The sequence below is a fragment of the Diceros bicornis genome, chromosome 2 (assembly GCF_020826845.1).
Source record: "Diceros bicornis minor isolate mBicDic1 chromosome 2, mDicBic1.mat.cur, whole genome shotgun sequence".
Taxonomy (NCBI): domain Eukaryota; kingdom Metazoa; phylum Chordata; class Mammalia; order Perissodactyla; family Rhinocerotidae; genus Diceros; species Diceros bicornis.
In genome coordinates, this window is record NC_080741.1 from 51,017,503 (window position 1) to 51,033,747 (window position 16,245).

At 50.4% G+C, this 16,245-nt stretch overlaps 1 protein-coding gene across 1 annotated transcript; it reads right to left on the minus strand.

The window, feature by feature from the left end:
* Positions 1-1,162: 1,162 nt before the first annotated feature.
* On the minus strand, positions 1,163-15,321 carry MON1A (MON1 homolog A, secretory trafficking associated). Its single transcript, XM_058559068.1, has 7 exons — positions 14,207-15,321; positions 13,831-13,959; positions 5,781-5,920; positions 4,010-4,495; positions 2,406-3,171; positions 1,540-1,687; positions 1,163-1,440 (listed from the first exon to the last, which is right to left on the minus strand). The coding sequence occupies exons 3-7, from the start codon at positions 5,905-5,907 to the stop codon at positions 1,300-1,302; spliced, it is 1,668 nt and encodes a 555-aa protein (XP_058415051.1). The 5' UTR covers positions 5,908-5,920; positions 13,831-13,959; positions 14,207-15,321; the 3' UTR covers positions 1,163-1,299.
* Between the last annotated feature and the right edge of the window lie 924 nt (positions 15,322-16,245).

Sequence of the window (16,245 nt, forward strand, 5' to 3'; positions counted from 1 at the left end):
CCAAGGGCAGGGGCTATGCTGCCATTTCCCGGGACAGTAAGTAGAATCATTCTAGTGCACCCTTGGCCCACGCTACCCACAAAGACACATTCTCCAACAGGGTTTGGTTTTAGTGGCCAAGTATCTTGGCCCAGCTCTGAGAGACTGCATGAGGGTGAATCACTCTACAGTCTGAAGATCAGTCTGAAGGTCATATTCAGTGGACACTTTTCTCCCGTAAACACTTCCTAGATCTTTTGCTCACTCGGCCAATGAGATGGTTAAGTTGTGGCAGAACTGGGAGAGCCCGCCAGCAGCAAGGTAGAGGCCTTCTGCACTGTGCCTTAGGCTCTGCCCAAAGAGAGTCTCATGACAGAGTGAAGGGGGCTGGGCCTTCACTGCCCAGCCTCCTGCTTGTGGAGACTGTCCACTGTGACCCACATAGGCTGAGCCATGCCAGGGAGCAGGGTGACTAAAGAGGGCCCATGGCATCAGCCTTTCTTAGGGCAGGGTCTACTCTTGCCCTAGAAGTCAGCTGGGTCTTCTCTCAGGCCCTCCAGCTCACTCCTGGGGGCCATTCTGAGGAATGTGCTGGCTGGAAGTAGGGGAGCAGAGGTGGACAGCCCTTCATGAGAAAGCCCAAGCTGGGACGATTTCCCCAGAGGACTACAGCTATAATGAGGCTGGACTCTGAATTTGTGCTGAACACTGGACCCCCTCACCAAGGGCTCCCACCTGTACCAGGGCTCAGACTCTCCCTGCTTGACTGTCCCTATCTTACTCAGCTCAGCCCCTGCTGAACTACAGCAGCCCATTAAGCAGAGCCACAGCTAGGCTCCCAGAGTGGTTGGGTGGTCCTTCAGGGCATACGCCTGAGGTCCCCACCTAAGAGTGCGAGGGGAGGCATTAGGGGCTCAGACTGAGTACGGGGGTGGGACTGTGGGGGGCAAGGCCACTGATGTGCTCGAGAACACTTTACATGTGGCAGGACTTCAGCTGAATGAAAACAGCTCGGCTCAGGGTCTGACTCTGAGCGTGTGTGGCCTGATGCGGTGGGAGGGAGGAGGAGAGGGGCTCAAATGTGCCCCTGTACACGGGGAGGCATGGGCAGGGACTAGGGAGGAAGATCTGGTGTATGTGAGTGACAGTGGGTGAGTAAAGGAACCAGTGACAAGGCCCAACGAGCGTCTTCCCAGAAGCGCTTTAATGCACACACCAACCCACAGTCCCTGCCTGCTGCCTGGGCAAAAGAGGCCAGCCCCACCTGAAGGCTCCCATGGCCCAGTATGCCTAGTGGGGCTGAGCCCACACACATTCCCGTCAGTAGGTGAGAGGCGTGAGGATGAAGAGGCGGTCTTCTTCTTTGCGGATCCAGCGCATCAGCTTATGGATGGCACTGACAGCTGACGCCTTGGTCCCCAGGGGGCTGTAGCACATGTATAGCTCAAAGGCGCCTGTCACCTGGAGGAGGGAGCACCGAGTGGTCATCCAGGTTAGACAACCCTTGTGGGCCCTGCCCAGGACCCCAGTGAAGCCCAGCCTAACCCAGGGCCGCCTTACCCAGGCCAGGAGGTTCTCGTTGGGGCCCGTGTAGTAGATGGTCTTGAGTGGGCGGGAGGCATTGTGCGCTCGGCTATGAAGGTACTGGTAGAGGCCCAGCAGCCGCTCCTGCTCATCTTCACTGGTGTACGGGGCCTCAATCTCAGGGCTGGAGATGGGGGAGTGGGTTCACAAAGGAATAACGTCCATTGCCTTCTCTGGAGACCTAGAAACACCTATGACTAGCCAGGGAGACTCTGTCATGTGTCCTACCCTCCAAATGCTCCCCCAGGACAGGGCATTGTCTCCCCACCACAGAAAACTCCCCAGGACAGGACTGGGCCCACTGAGACTGGAGCCCTGTTCTCCCCCCACCCCCAAGTTCATGGCATCTTTGGTGTGCCTCCCTTGGAGAGACCAATCTGAGTTTAGGTGTCCAAGACAGAGTGACAGGTCTGAAGTGGAGGAAAGGTGAGTTGGGCACCTTCTGGACCAAAAAGGGGTAAAGGCAGGACAGAAGCTGCCACATCTGGCCCCAGCCCCTCTGTTGGAGGAGGAGTTCTGCATCCTGGGCTAGACCAAAATGACCCTAAGGCAGAGTTGCTCCAGGGCAAGGGACCCATGAGACCTTTGTTCTAGCTTTCTTCTCTGAGTGTATTGGGTATTTTGAGGCCTTCTGGCTAAAGAAGTACTAAGAGAGGTATATGCCTATTGGAAGTAGGGTGATAGGGAGTCTGGATCCCTGGTGTCAGAGTAAAACAGACCCAGCATGTCAGTCCACTCCCAGAGGGGTCGTCAGCCTCAGAACTGCATCAGGGCTCAGGCCCAACCAGCACCCCTTCCCATGCCCGTCTCCCTCAAGCAGTGTCCCCAAGGCCCTCCCTCACCTGGTGAAGAGTCCCGAACTCTTTGACTTATAGAGGAAGTGGCGTAGGTCGGGGATGCCCACTTGGGCAACACTGTAGTAGGGCGTGCGCAGTGCCTCCCGCAGCGCCAGGTGGGCTCCGCGCTTCCGCAAGCGCTCCTGAAAGCGGCGGCGGCAGTCAGAGACTGCAAAGAAGTCCTCGCGGTCGGTGGAGACGAGCAGCAAGCAGAGATCGGTGTCCGGCTCCAGGTAAGAGATGTGTGCATGGAAGAAGCCGGCTGCGTTGAATTTGGGCAGGCACACAGGTGTCCAAGCCTCGCCCTCACGGAAGGAGGAGGAGGAACTTATGAGGTTGAAGAGCAGGTGTAGGTCGATCGGGTGCAGGAATTGGTCCTTGCGGCGCACGAGGGCCACGAGCTGGTTGCGCGCCAATAGGATGGAAAAGACGAGGCTGCGCGCACGCGCCTGCTGCAGGCTGGCACTCACTGCGTCACGCACAGCTGCCGCCAGGGGCAGACAGCGCGCCGCTCCCATCAGGAAGCTGGGGTCTCGCGCCATGAGCTGCAGCAGGTTGTCGGTGATGCGCTCCGAACCCGAGAGCAAGCGCCGCAGGTCGTAGTTCTGCTTCTGCTGGAAGATGTGATTCAGCTGCGCGCCTGTAAGAAGGCTCAGGATCTGGTAGTAGATGTAGAGCAGCTCCTGTGCCAGTTCTTGAGCCGACTGTCGCGTGCGGGCCACCGCCACCAGCACCAGCGGGCTCCGGCGCACGAAGACTACCTTGTAGCCATCTGGGGGCGGGCGGGGGTGGGGGGGGGGAGTGTCAGCTTCAGCCCCTCTCCGGGAAGCCGTCCCGGATTGGCCTTCCTCGGAGCCCGGCCTTCCTGCACAGCTTGTCGCCTTTCACATCTTCTCCACCCTCCCTCAGAGCTCTGCACACAGTAGGGGCTTCAGGATGATAAGGAGAAAAACAGCAGCCCATGGCCCCCTTTCCCTGAGGGCTCCAGGCCTGTTCCTGCCACCTGCTTCACAGACTGGCACCAGCTGAAATGTGGGAAGCACTTCTGAAAAACACACATTCTTGTGCTAAATGGCAACAGCTGGGTGGGGCTTAAGACCCGGGATTTTTTGGTCACCTCCACAGGCTTCTCACACTCTTTTTTTTTTTTTTTGAGGAAGATCAGCCCTCAGCTAACATCCATGCCAATCCTCCTCTTTTTTGCTGAGGAAGACTGGCCCTGGGCTAACATTTGTGCCTATCTTCCTTTATATGGGACACTGCCACAGCATGGCCTGAGATGCAGTGCATCGTGCATGCCCAGGATCCGAACCCAGGCCGCCAGCAGCAGAGCACGGGCACTTAACCGCTACGCCATGGAGCAGGACCCTTCTCACCCTCTTCAAGGGCAAAGCCCATGTCAGAGCCACCTCTGGCCCTCACAACAGCCCTATGAGGCAGTCAGTGTTGTTATCCCATGTTCAGATGAGGACCTGAGGCCTGGTGAAGTGGAGGAACTGCCCTTGGTGACAAAGCACATCCCAGCCCTCTAGTCCCTGGGAGTCCAAAACATTCTATGAATTAACCCTGGCCAGGAAGGCCCTCCCAACCCCCCTCTCCAGGTGGCTTACCTGCATGGATGGAACGGATGGCATTCTTGTCAGCCTCCAGGAAGGACACCAGGGCCACCATGACACCCATGGTGCTGGAAAGTGCCTCCTCTGACCCATAGCGGGAGTACACAGGCTTCCCGGCCTCGCTCAGCACGAAGACGTGCTTCTGGTGCAGTCGCCATGCCTCGGCAGCATCCTCCTCATCGACCTTGCCTGTGCCCTCCTTGGGGGGCACTGTGGCTGGTCGCCCAGCCGCCCCTGGGGGCTCCGGCCAGTCCTCAGAGCTTCCTGGCAGCATCTCCTCCTGCAGGTCTCGGGCCACACCCGTCAGCTGGGTGCTCAGCTCACTGAAGTCCTGGCTGATCTGGCGCATGTCTGCAGGCAGCGGTGGGGGACCCCCAGCACCCTCTTTGGGGCTCTCCCCAGAAGCTGCCCCATCCTCTGATTCAGTCAAGTCCTCGTAGGAACGGGCATGGACGAACATGGCACCCTCCTGCCCGGCACCTGCCGGCCAAAAGCACTGGTGCTTAGAGCAGTAGCCGCTGGCAGACCACCTCACCAGTAAGGTGCCTAACCAGCACTCTAGCTTGACTGCCTGTCCCAACAAGGCAAGCCACTGTTCCTTCCTGCTACCGTCTGCTACGAGTTATGCCTCTCTGCAACTTACAGCCCACCAGTCTCCTCCCATCATACTGAGAATAAGACCCAAACCCCTCATGGTTGCGGGGGCGGCTAGTATCTGCCTGCCTCTCTCACTCTCATCTCACAGCTCTTGCCCATCCCAGTCACACTGGCCTTTGTCCATCTGCTCTTTGTACACCCTCAACATGCCTCACCTACCTCAGGGCCTCTGCACCTGCTGTTCCCTCTGCCTGGAAGACACTCCCACCTCCTCGCATGGCCGGCTCTTTGTCACACTTCAGCTCTCAGCAAAGATGTTAGTTGGCTCCTCACCTGACCTCCAACCCCAGGCACTCTATCATGTCTCCCTCTTTGATTTCTCTTGTGGCACTTGTCAGTTATTGTCCTTCTCCCCAACTATAATGGGGTTTGCCCTCAAGGGCAGGAACCTGGTTGTTCACTGCTGTGTGCACAGCACCTCAGCCTGTGCCTGGAATACCTCCTGTGCTCAGTGAATCTCGCTCCCCGGGACAAGGCTTCCCTGACCCTGCTCAGGGACCCACAGCTCCTAACCCACTCCCTTGTAATGGCCCAACTAGCCTGTGGCTCCCCCAAGGCAGCAACCATGTCTGTCTTCCTTTACTGATTATTTTTGGAGAAACTAGTTCAACAGATATATTCTGCGTCTCTGTTATGAGTTTGGCACTGTACCAGGCATTGGGGACACAACCACTCTGTGCTGGAAGAGCTCACAATCTTGTGGACGAGAGAGATGGGTAATATATACATAAACAAATAAAAGTACAAAATAATTAGTGTTCTACACAGAGTATGGTCAGAGCAGGCCTAACTCATGAAGAGGTGACATTTAAGCTGAGAGCTGAGGGAGGGAGGGAGAAGGAGCCAGGGAGGTACACTGTAGACACAGGGAATAGGAGGAGAGCCGACACTGGCAGCCAACAGCACAGGGCGAGTAACACAGCATGAGAGGAAGGCTGGCCACAGACTGAGCCTGGTTCCCTGGAGTATCCCCAGCACTTGACAAATATCCAGTGAATAAATGAACACATGCATGAATGAGTGGGAGCGAAAGAGTAGTTGGGAATTGCAATTGCCCTGGAGGCTGCTCTAGCTGTCAGCTAGCTGGGGCTGCACACCCTGCCCATACCTGGCTCCATTCCCTGTGCCAGTCCTGGTGTGGGGCTCTCAGCTCTCTCCACACTCTGCCCATCAGAAGGAGCCAATGTGCCATCAGAGACTTCACCACTTCTCTTCCTCTGCATGTCAGCAGCCATCACTTGGGCTCTCCTGTGGGGCAAACAAAGGCATCACTGAAGATAAGAGGGAAGGTGCTATTGGCAGAGGTCACTGGCATAATTAACAATGGTAAGTACAGGAAAGTGTCCTTCACCAGGACCCAGCTAACTCAAACCTCTGGGAAATGAGTTCTGAGTATTCCCCTCTAAAAAATTAAGTATGTTGTTCTTTTTCTGAGTAGAAAGGTAAGAATTCATTGTATCTATTCATTGTAGAAAACTTAGAAAATACAAAAATGTATAGAAAGAAGTCACCATTTTCCCACCATTCAGGATCTTTCACTGTTCACATTTAGTGTATTTCTTTCTAGTCCTTTTTTTAAAAAATGTATATAAAATGTAAATAATTTTTTTTACAAACTGATAACAGTAGTTCATACTTATTGAGTGCCAAGGTAGCATGCTAAGAAATTTATGTGGATTTGTGGATTCAGTTATCAAATTCTGGTCAGTCCTCTCTGAGGCAGGTGCTCCTATCTGGCTAGCTTATAGATGAGGGAACTGAGGCTGAGAGAGTTTCAGTACCTTGCCCAATGTCACTACAGGAACGCAGTGCTGGAGCTGGGAATTGAAACACTTCTGTCTCCTGCTGTCTTTCACTGTGCTGTCTTTCACTGTGCTTCCTACCAAGAATAATTCTCCATTCAAAACTGAGTTGACCAATGGTTCTTTTTGGATATTTAGGCACTTGCAAAGAAAGAAGTGAGTCAGAGAAAACAGGCTTGTCTTTAGACTGGAGCCTTGCTTTTTTCTGAGTACACTTTTGTACCTTTTGAATTTGGCACCAGGGCTTGCCTTACCAATTAAATACAACTATAGACATGATAATTCTCAGTGCCCATTTGATGGCCAGGACAAACTCAGCCTGATCTCCCAGTCCTTCTGCAGCCTCAGGGCCAGGTGGAGGTGGCTATGAGTGGATGCCAGGGATAAAAAAAGTTGGATGGCTCACTGGAGGTCAGCCTCCAGGGTCCCTGAATGGCAGGCTGAGGGTCTTCATTTGGCAGGCAACATACAGTCCACAGGGGAGGGGTTCCATCTGAGGCACTAACCCTTTAGGGAAGAGAGATCTGGTTGGATTGGTTAGAAGGGCAGCAGAGTCTAGTCAGGGACTCATGAGGAGGGCACTGCAGGCAGGCCAGGGGCTTGGGAGGAACTGGTGTTAATATGAGCAAAGCAGATCCTGCTCCTGCCCTCCTGGAGCAGAGTCCGTAAGAAATAACTGAGACCTTGTCCCTTACTAGCTTTGTAATCTTGGGCAATGACTCTACCCTGAGTCTGGCAGGAAGTAGGTGCTTTAAAAAGGTCATAGAGGGGCCAGCCCAGTGGTGTAGTGGTTAAGTTTGCACTTCCACGGCCCAGGGTTCGCAGGTTTGGATCCCGGACGCAGACCTACACACTGCTTATCAAGCCATGCTGAGGCAGGCGTCGCACATGTAAAGTAGAGGACGATGGGCACAGATGTTAGCTCAGGGCCAATACTCCTCAGCAAAATGAGGAGGATTGGCAACAGATGTTAGCTCAGGGCTAATCTTCCTCACCAAAAAAAAAAAAGACAAAAAAACTTAAAAAAAAAAAAAAAGCTCATGGAAAGAGTTCTCTCAAACAGACAGCATCACCATCACTAGCATTTGTGTGGCACCAGCTTGTCTGTGTCCAAGAACACTCTTTCGGACCCTCCCATCGTTCCTACCAGGCAGCTCCTGTGTGTACCAAAGAATTGATTTTAAAGCTCTTCTTTTTGTCATCTTTGTTTTATGCTATGGAATCCTTTCCTCAAATTAATTTTTTGCAGAGAAGTTCAATGTGCAAACAGACAGACAGGGAGGCAGGGCCAGAAACTTGCCTGGTAGCCACTCCCACACTGAGCCTGGAGCACCACAGACAAAGTAGGGGTTGAGTACCACTGACCAACAGCATCACCCCACACAGAGTAGGACCAAAGGAAGATTATTTGGGAGAACATGTGCCTTTTGGGATTTTCTAGGCCACCAATCCCATCCATCAAGACAGTCAAGAGTGATGGTTCCCCATGAGGGTCAGAGCATAGAAGACCAAGGCATCCTTGTCTGACAACGGGCCAGAGGAACTAAGAGACTGCATGCCCTCAACAGGAACCTGGGGAGGTGTCCAGAAAGGTCTCCTCTGAGACTGAGACCAAGAGGAGAAATCTAAAACAGGCCAAAACAGCCACTGTAATGCCACAGAGCCCAGAGCAGTGGATGCTAAGGAAACTAGGGCATGTCTAGGTCTTGAGCAGGGAGATATAGGCCAGATGAGAACCTCGTAGACCATTATTTCACAAGCTAACCTAAAAGCCATAGTGGGGTCTGCATTGCTGTGGTAAAGAGAGGGCGACTTCAGAGAGATGAGTCTGTCCATGTCCAGGCAGAGGGTAAACTGCTACTGACAGTTCCAGGGTTGTGGCCAGGGATTCTGAACCTGGCTCCCTGGATGGAGACCTGGATTGGCTTGTGCTTTTTTCTGAGGAGAGCGTCCAGAACCATTGCTTTAAATGGGAATGCTCTACCTTCCTATGTCTACCCACTTTCCCACTCCCCTCATCAATAACTTCACACTTTCTCTCTTCTCAAACTTCTATCACCTCCTTCTTCAATGTTCACTCTCAGCACTATCAGTGATAACCTTGCCTTCCATTTCACTGAGGAAACAGAAGTCAGCAAAACAGAACTTCCAAGATTCCCACCACCACCTTGCCTCACCTGCCAGACTTTGCCTTCCTTCTTCTTACTAAAGATGAGCTGTCCCTGCTCCACTGAAATCTAACTCCTCCACCCCAGTCCTTCTTGCCTACTCAAGCATATGGCTTCAGCAGCTGTCTTTCTCTCTCCCAGACCATCAGTTTCCCCTTCTCCCCTATCTATCACCAATATGCTGATGTTTCTTCCATTTTCAAAACAATTTCCCTTGGGTGTGTTCACTCTGTGATAATTTGTTGAGCCATACTTTTCATTTGTGAACTTTATTTCAAGTAAAAGTTAAAACAAACCTCCCCATAACTCTACATTCCCCTCTGGATACCACCCCATTTTTGTGCTGCCCTTTGTACAACAAACCTCAAAATAATAAATAATACTTGGAGTTTAATTAGTCAGGTAGGTTAGGCTATGCTATGTAACAAATGAATGCCAAAATGGTAGAGGCTTTAAACATAAAGGCTTATTATTTGCTCACACAAAATCTACTGGTAGCAATTCAGAGCAGCTCTCTTCCACGCAGTGATTCAGGAATCCAGGCTACTAGCATCTTATAGCTCTGCCATTTGGCACACATTCCTTCCACATCACCTGGCAGTGGAAGACAGAGCTGGATGGTCACGTACCACCTCTTAAATACTTCAAACCCCAGATTGAACAGAACTAGTCATGTAGCCAGAGGGGCTGGGAAATGTGGGGAGCTCATAGATATCTGGTAATCAAGAAGTGTCTCTGCCGCAGCTTCTCCACTTCTCTTATTCTCTCTTGAGCTCATTCCAACTAGACTTTTGCCTCCGTTACACCAGCAATACTGTTCCCATCAAAGTCACCAATAACCTCCAGGATCACCTCACTTTACTCAGCAGCAGCAATGGACACACTTGATTATCTCCTTTCTCTCAAAACACTTTCTCCTCTTGGCTTCTGGTACACCACTCTCCTTTCTTTGTTCTCCTTCTACCTCGTGGATCACTCCTTCTAAGTCCTCTTTGCAGGATCTTCTTAACAGGTGAGGGACCCAGAGTTCAGTCCTTGAGTCTCCTCTCTGTCATCATTCAATCACTTGGTGATCTCATTCAGTCTCATGGTTTTAAATTCCATTTACACATTAACGATTCCAATTTTTATTTCCAGCCCCAATCTCTCTTCTGACTTCTAGAAGCACACACGTTTAACTGTCTACTTGATGTTTGCCCTTGGATGTCTTACAGTGTCTCAAATTTATATGTCCAAAACTGAGTTCCTGATCATACCCTTAAAAAATTCTTCCTCCCAGAGTATTCTCCACCTCAGTGAAAGACAATTTCATCCTTTCAGTTATTCGGTGAAAAATCTTGAAGTCATCCCTTATGCCTCTCTTTTCCCCACACCTCATAAACCAAACCATCAGCAAATGCTGTCAGCTGTTCTTCAGAATACAGACACACCCAGCAAAATGTCTCTTTAGTTAACATTTTCCCTATAGAATGTTTCTTGGTTTTTAATACCCAACTATGGTAGCCAGCTTTCAAGATGGTCCCCAGTGATCCTCAACTCCTGGTATTCATGCCTTTGTGTATTCCCCTCCCACACCGAGCAGGGCTGAGCTAAGTAACCAACAGGATAATGTGAAAATGACAGTGTGTGACTTCTGAGAATAGGTCATAAAAGACATTTTGGCTTCTGCCTTGTTCTCTTGGGTCACTCTCTCTAGATGGAGCCATCAGCCATGTTGAGAGGATACTCAAGCAGCCCTACAGAGAACCTCACAGCAAGAAACTGAGACCTGCAAACAGCCTGTACCAATGTGCCAGTCATGTGAGTGAGCAATCTTGGAAGCAAATCATCTAGCCCTAGTCAAGCCTTTGGATGACTGCAACCTCATGAGAGACTCTGAGCCTGAACCATCCAGCTAAGCTGCTCCCAAATTCCTGACCCACAGGAACTGTATGAGATAATAAATATTTATTATTGTTTTAACCTACTAAGTTTTGGGATAATTTGTTACACAACAACAGATAACCAATAGAACAAACGTATTGATTCAGGATATGTTTATATAGAAAAAATATATATTTACATCATCAAAACTTGATCTATAGTCTTAAAAAAGTCATGTGCATTTAAAATTACACTCCAAACAGAACTGACAGAAGATCACTGAGTGCCAACAAAAAGAGCTTACTTGCATCATGGCTGTTGCAGGTACTGAAAGAGGCCATGATACTGCATTAAAGCAACAAACATTGGTGATCAAGAGGGAATGTTTTTAGTATTTTATATCCTAACACTATAATTTATTGTGCATATATTAGTTATATATTTTCCCTGTATTTTAGTGCCATTATTAAAAAATTGAGGATTCGGGGTTGATGAGGGAAACATTATACTTTTTCCCATTTAAAATAATGGGAAACAGACACTAAGTTAGTGATCCAGACAGAAGGTTCAACTTGCACGGAACAGATTACTAATGTTAAGTGGGCAATGCCCATATCCAGAATCTGACCACTTCTCATCACTTCCACCACTATCACATTGGTCCAAGCTACCATTATCTCTCTAGGAGATTGCTGCAACAGTCTTCTAACCAGTCTCCTCACTTCTGTCCTTGCCTCATTCAGTCTATCCTTCTCACAGCACTCAAAGTCATCCTCTTGAAACAGATGTCAGGTCATACAATTCCTCTGCTCACAACTCTGTAATGGTTCCATCTCACTCATTGAGAAAGCCAATTTCCTCACAGTGGGGCACAAGGCCCCACTCTGTCTACCCCCACCCCCCACCGCATTACTTCTTTGACCTCATCTCCTACCCATTTCCCCCACTCACTTTGCTTCAGCCCAGCCACAATGGCTTCATGGCTTTCCTTAAGCATAAGGTAAATGTAAATTCTGAGCACTCCTTCATTTCAGAACTTGGCCCTTGCTGAACTTTCTGCTTGGACGACATCTCCCTGCTTTTCCTCCTGCCTCTACCTCACCTATTCCATTGCTTGGTCTAGATATCTAGATGACTCACTCTCTCACTTCCTTCAGGTTGCTGCTCAAGTATTACTTTATCAGAGAGGCCTTCCTGCAATATCCCTGATTCTGACACCTCTTGCCTTGCTTTATTTTTCTACATTGGAGGTCACCCTGTGACCTGCCACAAATTTCAGAATGTCAGCCCCACACCCAAGAGGAGTTTAATCAATGTTTGCCAGATAAATAACTTTGGAAGGGAGAAGGTGAAAGATCCTCAAAGAACACCTAGCTACGATGTGGCTTCTGGCGACTCCTGCCTGTGGCGAAGACTTGTCCTCAGTAGTACATAGTCAAGTGTTCAGGAACAAAGGCTCTGGAATCAGAGGGACCTGGATTAACCTGGCTTGGTTTTATAAATCTCAGTTTTCTCATCTATAAAATGGGGATAATAATAGTACCAATTCATTGGGTTGTGGGAGGATTAAATGAGATAATCCATGTAATTTTGTTACCCTGACACAGAGTAGGCATTTGTACACTCAGGTGCTGCCATTAGCACATCATGATTATTCTAACTTAGCATTCAGAACATGTGTAGCTGCACTTACACACAAATCCAGTGGTCTCTGCCATGTAAATCAGTCCTTTGAGAGTTCGCTCACTCTGAGCCAGGCCCTGAGCGAACTGACCTGGGAAAATGTGCTTCTGACCTTGTGAAACCAGGTAGGCTCTGGCCTGAAGTGATCCACCTGTGATGTTGGACCAAAGAGCTGTCTATTGGCCTAGGACTGGAAGTTCTTCCAGGCTAACTGGCTATTCATCAGTCCTAGAGTTGTAGGAACAGACTGTTGGTTCTCTGCTGCTCGTGAAAATCTCTCCCACGTTGAAGTCCTTGGTCTGCCACATGACCCTGCTCTGTGGCCTTGCACCTCTGGCTCAAAGACCCAAATAAGTTCTACAGTAGCTTACCCGATGTCCTGGGGGCCCACTACCCACTGATCTGTTGTGGGCTTCAGGTGACTGAGCTCAGCATGGCTGAGTGGTACCCAGCATGGGACCCACATGGAGTGGGGGCTGGGTCAGCTGGCTGGCACTAGTGGACACCTCCTTCACAACAGTTCCCCTGTTACCTGAGATCATGCAGCATCTCAGCATCTCCAAGGCCAATCTGGGCATCTAGCCAGAGCCCTGATGAAGCAAACACTCCTCTGGACATTTACTCCGGAAGCTAGGCAGGGAGGGTGAGTGACTCACAACAAAACCCACTCCAACCCCTCGTGGAGCCATAACCTCTGTAGCTGAAGCTCCTAGGAGGTTGGGCCTGAAGCAGTTAAGCAAGAGAGGTCTCCTGGAACCAGTCCCAGATGCTCCCTTGGGGCCCATTCTCAGGCAGCCTCTCTAGAAGTCCCCAGGGCTTGCTACTTTCCCTAGAAGTGCTCTGCTGTGCCTATAAGCAATGTCACCAAACAAGTTGGCTCAATCAGCCCTTCTAGTGTGCCTCCCTCCCTCAGGTATCCGCCCTGGAAGGGGGATGGCCTTGTAAGAGCCCCTCCCTAGTGGCTCCCTACCACTCTTGTGCCCTCTTCCTGCTTAGATAGTGCTCCATCCTGCCTTGACCCTTTGGGGAGTGCTCTATCTGGGAAAGTGGGACCAGGATGTATGGGTGTGTGGCAGACAGGTCCCAGGTGAGGCTGTGCTGTAGCTGCTTCAGCAGGATGCCTACTCCATGCTGAGAGCATGGCCTGGTACTTGTGACTGCTGGTGGCCACTCCCCTCTCTGACAAAGGCTGCTCACCCTCCACAGCAAACTCCAGCCCGAAAAAGGTGGTTCATTGGGTACAAGGGGCAGCACTGTTATCTGAGCCAGGGCACCCTTGAGAGCAAAGTCCCAAGACCCAAGACACTTTCACGAGCTGCCCTGCTCACCCCACAGTCACCTCTGCCGAGCTTTAAGAGGACTTTGCTGGCCGAATGTGTGTGCCTTGGGAGGCGGGTCCAACATGGCCACTGCCCCCTACAGTACTTCGCTCTTTCAGCCAAAGGATGGGTTCCAGGCCTCGCCTTTTGTATTCTCCAGGTAGGGGCCAACCGGCTAAGGGACCCAGAAAAACCCAGTCCTCCTACCACAAATGACAGCATAGACGGCAGGGGCCCCCAGTCTTCAAGCCCCTCCCTTCAAACATGACAGCTCTCCAGTCTCTCGGCGCCCCCAGGCCACGTGGGTTGGCAGTCGGACTCACCTGTTTCTTGGGGGAGGGGCCCACGACGCACAGAGATTGCGGGTCACTGCCCTCTGCCGGAGCCCCAGGAGACCACGGATGTCCGGTCAGGCCCGTACTGAGAGCGCAGGTTCGCGGGGCCACAGTACCCTGCGGACGCAGACATGGCCACAGCGTGGACCACCGCCCCCTCCCACCGCCCCTTGTCCGGCAGCCGGCCCAGGAAGACAGACCCCCTGGCCTCTCCCGGCAGAGGCCGAGCTCCAGCCGCTCAGCCCGGCCCTGCCCGCCCCTGGGGTGCATTATGGGAAACGTAGTCCGCAGCGCACGGTCGCCTGCGGCTCCGCGGGGCGGTTCAGGGTGCTGGGTCTAGGCAGAGGCTGGGGCGGGACCTTACCCGGGTCAACGGTTGCTTCACCAGGTCCCGCCTTCTGCAGCCTCCCGGCCAGGCCCAGGCACCTCTCCAGAGCTCCAAGTGTCGGGTGGAACGTAGGCTCAGATTCCCCAGCCCCTGGGCCGCCGGGGCCAACTAGAGATTTATTTCGAGGACGAGAAAGAGATGTTGGCGTTGTTTCCTTCACTGGTTGTGGAAAGACAGTGCAAGTTTGGGGGCTGGATAAACGTCATTAGTGGGCCCGGCCACTCTGGCTATAAAAGATGTAGACACACCAATTGTTGCTAAAAAACCATCCTTTTAGCCACGTTTTAATATTTCAGTATGAAGCTCTAGAACATTAGTTCTCAACTCTGCACAGAGAATGACCCCGGGGAACTTTAAAAAACACTAATGCCTGGACACCACCCCTAGAGATTTTGATTTAATTAGACTGGGATGAGACTCAGGCATCAATATCTTTTCAAAAGCTTCCCAGGTGATCTGCCAGGGCAAGGAACCACTCACTGCTACAGACATTCGTAATTTCCTAGATGCAAAGCAATAAAAATAACAGGAAAACATAAAGCTTTCCCAATTTTATTTTTGGAGAACAGTTTAAAGAAGTAAATTAGGAATTAAGGACAATATTGCTCATGTTTTCTCTGAAGCAATTAATTTTTTTTTAATTGCTTAATCACTTTAATTAGCCTTCTGGTTAATTGCCCCAACAGTTCTGGAATGAAGGAAAAAGTCTAGAATTGATGCCGGCCCCGATATCAGTTCCCCTACATTAAACCCAGCATATATGGGGTTAAAACCAAAAGCACTCATCCTCTATCCCTGTTTCTCTAAGTTACATTCATATGTAAATATTGGTTTTTTAAACCTTTGTATCCCTGAACTTCACAAGGCAGATAGAGGTTACAAATTGTTAAAAGCCCAGGTGGCCTCAAGCTGGGCTCACACTGAAGTTTTGGTTAATTACCAGTTCTTGAGGTTTGTTACTGGGAAACTGGTATCAAGAAGCTAAAGCTTCTCAGACCTCAACTCCTTGGCTTCCTCATGCCAGAAGCCAGCATCCACCACAGAGACAGGAGACAGACACGGTTGAAGGACACCCACCTGCGATTCCTTTATCTCACCATCCTCCTCCCTGCCAGCAGCCTCGCAAGGCCAAAAGCAGGCGCTTGTCAGGCCATGCTGTGGTCGTGTCCCATATAAAGTGCAGGAAGATGGGAACGGATGTTAGCCCAGAGCCGGTCTTCCTCACCAAAAAAAAAAAAAAAAAAAAGAGGAGGATTGGCATGGATGTTAGCTCAGGGCTGATCTTCCTCACACACACACAAAAAAGAATTGATCTCCGTAGAAGACAAATTTAAAGTTTTCTAACATACCTAACCAGTCTCCTCAACAATCTCCATGTTGACCTCAGGGTTTCTTCTAGAGTCTCACTTGATTTCAAGCACATCAGCTCCACCAGATAGCACCACTGTCATTTGGAAGTATTGCATCTACTTAGCCAAGCAAGTAGCCATATATCCCATGTGCTTCTGGCTAAGACTTGTGCCTAGGACACTCTCACAGAGCAAATCATTGTGGCTACTTACTAAAACATTTTAAGGTTATTTAAAACTCTATTTTAATCTACCCAGTGCTTTATATTTGATTATTGAGACAATCCCTTCCTATAGGTCACTTTTTGCTGATAGAATTACCAAGAAATAAATCTTGGTCTTTTGGAACAATAAATGTCAATCCCATGATGGCTCTGCTGCCCTCTACGATGCTGCTTCAAACCTTGGGTTTTGCTGTAAACAACGTGCTATCCTGACACCTTCTGTCACCCTCCAGGGTGAGGGCTCTTCAAAACCTCAGTTTTCTGTTTTGTCTAGGCTCATGATTTTCATGGACCCAGCATGTCATCTTCACAACAGCAGTAGTGAGGACTAGGTGGGACTGGAGCAAAGGTAACAATACAACCTCTATTCTTCCCCAGATTTCTTTTCATTCATAGCTTTAGTGGACATTTCAGAGCCTGAGGTGCTCTGAAGAGGCTGTGG

Bases quoted from the DNA above. Each gene is read 5' to 3' on its own strand.
- MON1A (XM_058559068.1), bottom strand. From the start codon at position 5,907: ATGGCTGCTGACATGCAGAGGAAGAGAAGTGGTGAAGTCTCTGATGGC. The intron at 4,496-5,780 runs GTATGGGCAGGG...TTTGGCCGGCAG, and splicing joins GGCACAGGGAATGGAGCCAG to GTGCCGGGCAGGAGGGTGCC. The intron at 1,688-2,405 runs GTGAGGGAGGGC...CCCCATCTCCAG, and splicing joins AGTTCGGGACTCTTCACCAG to CCCTGAGATTGAGGCCCCGT.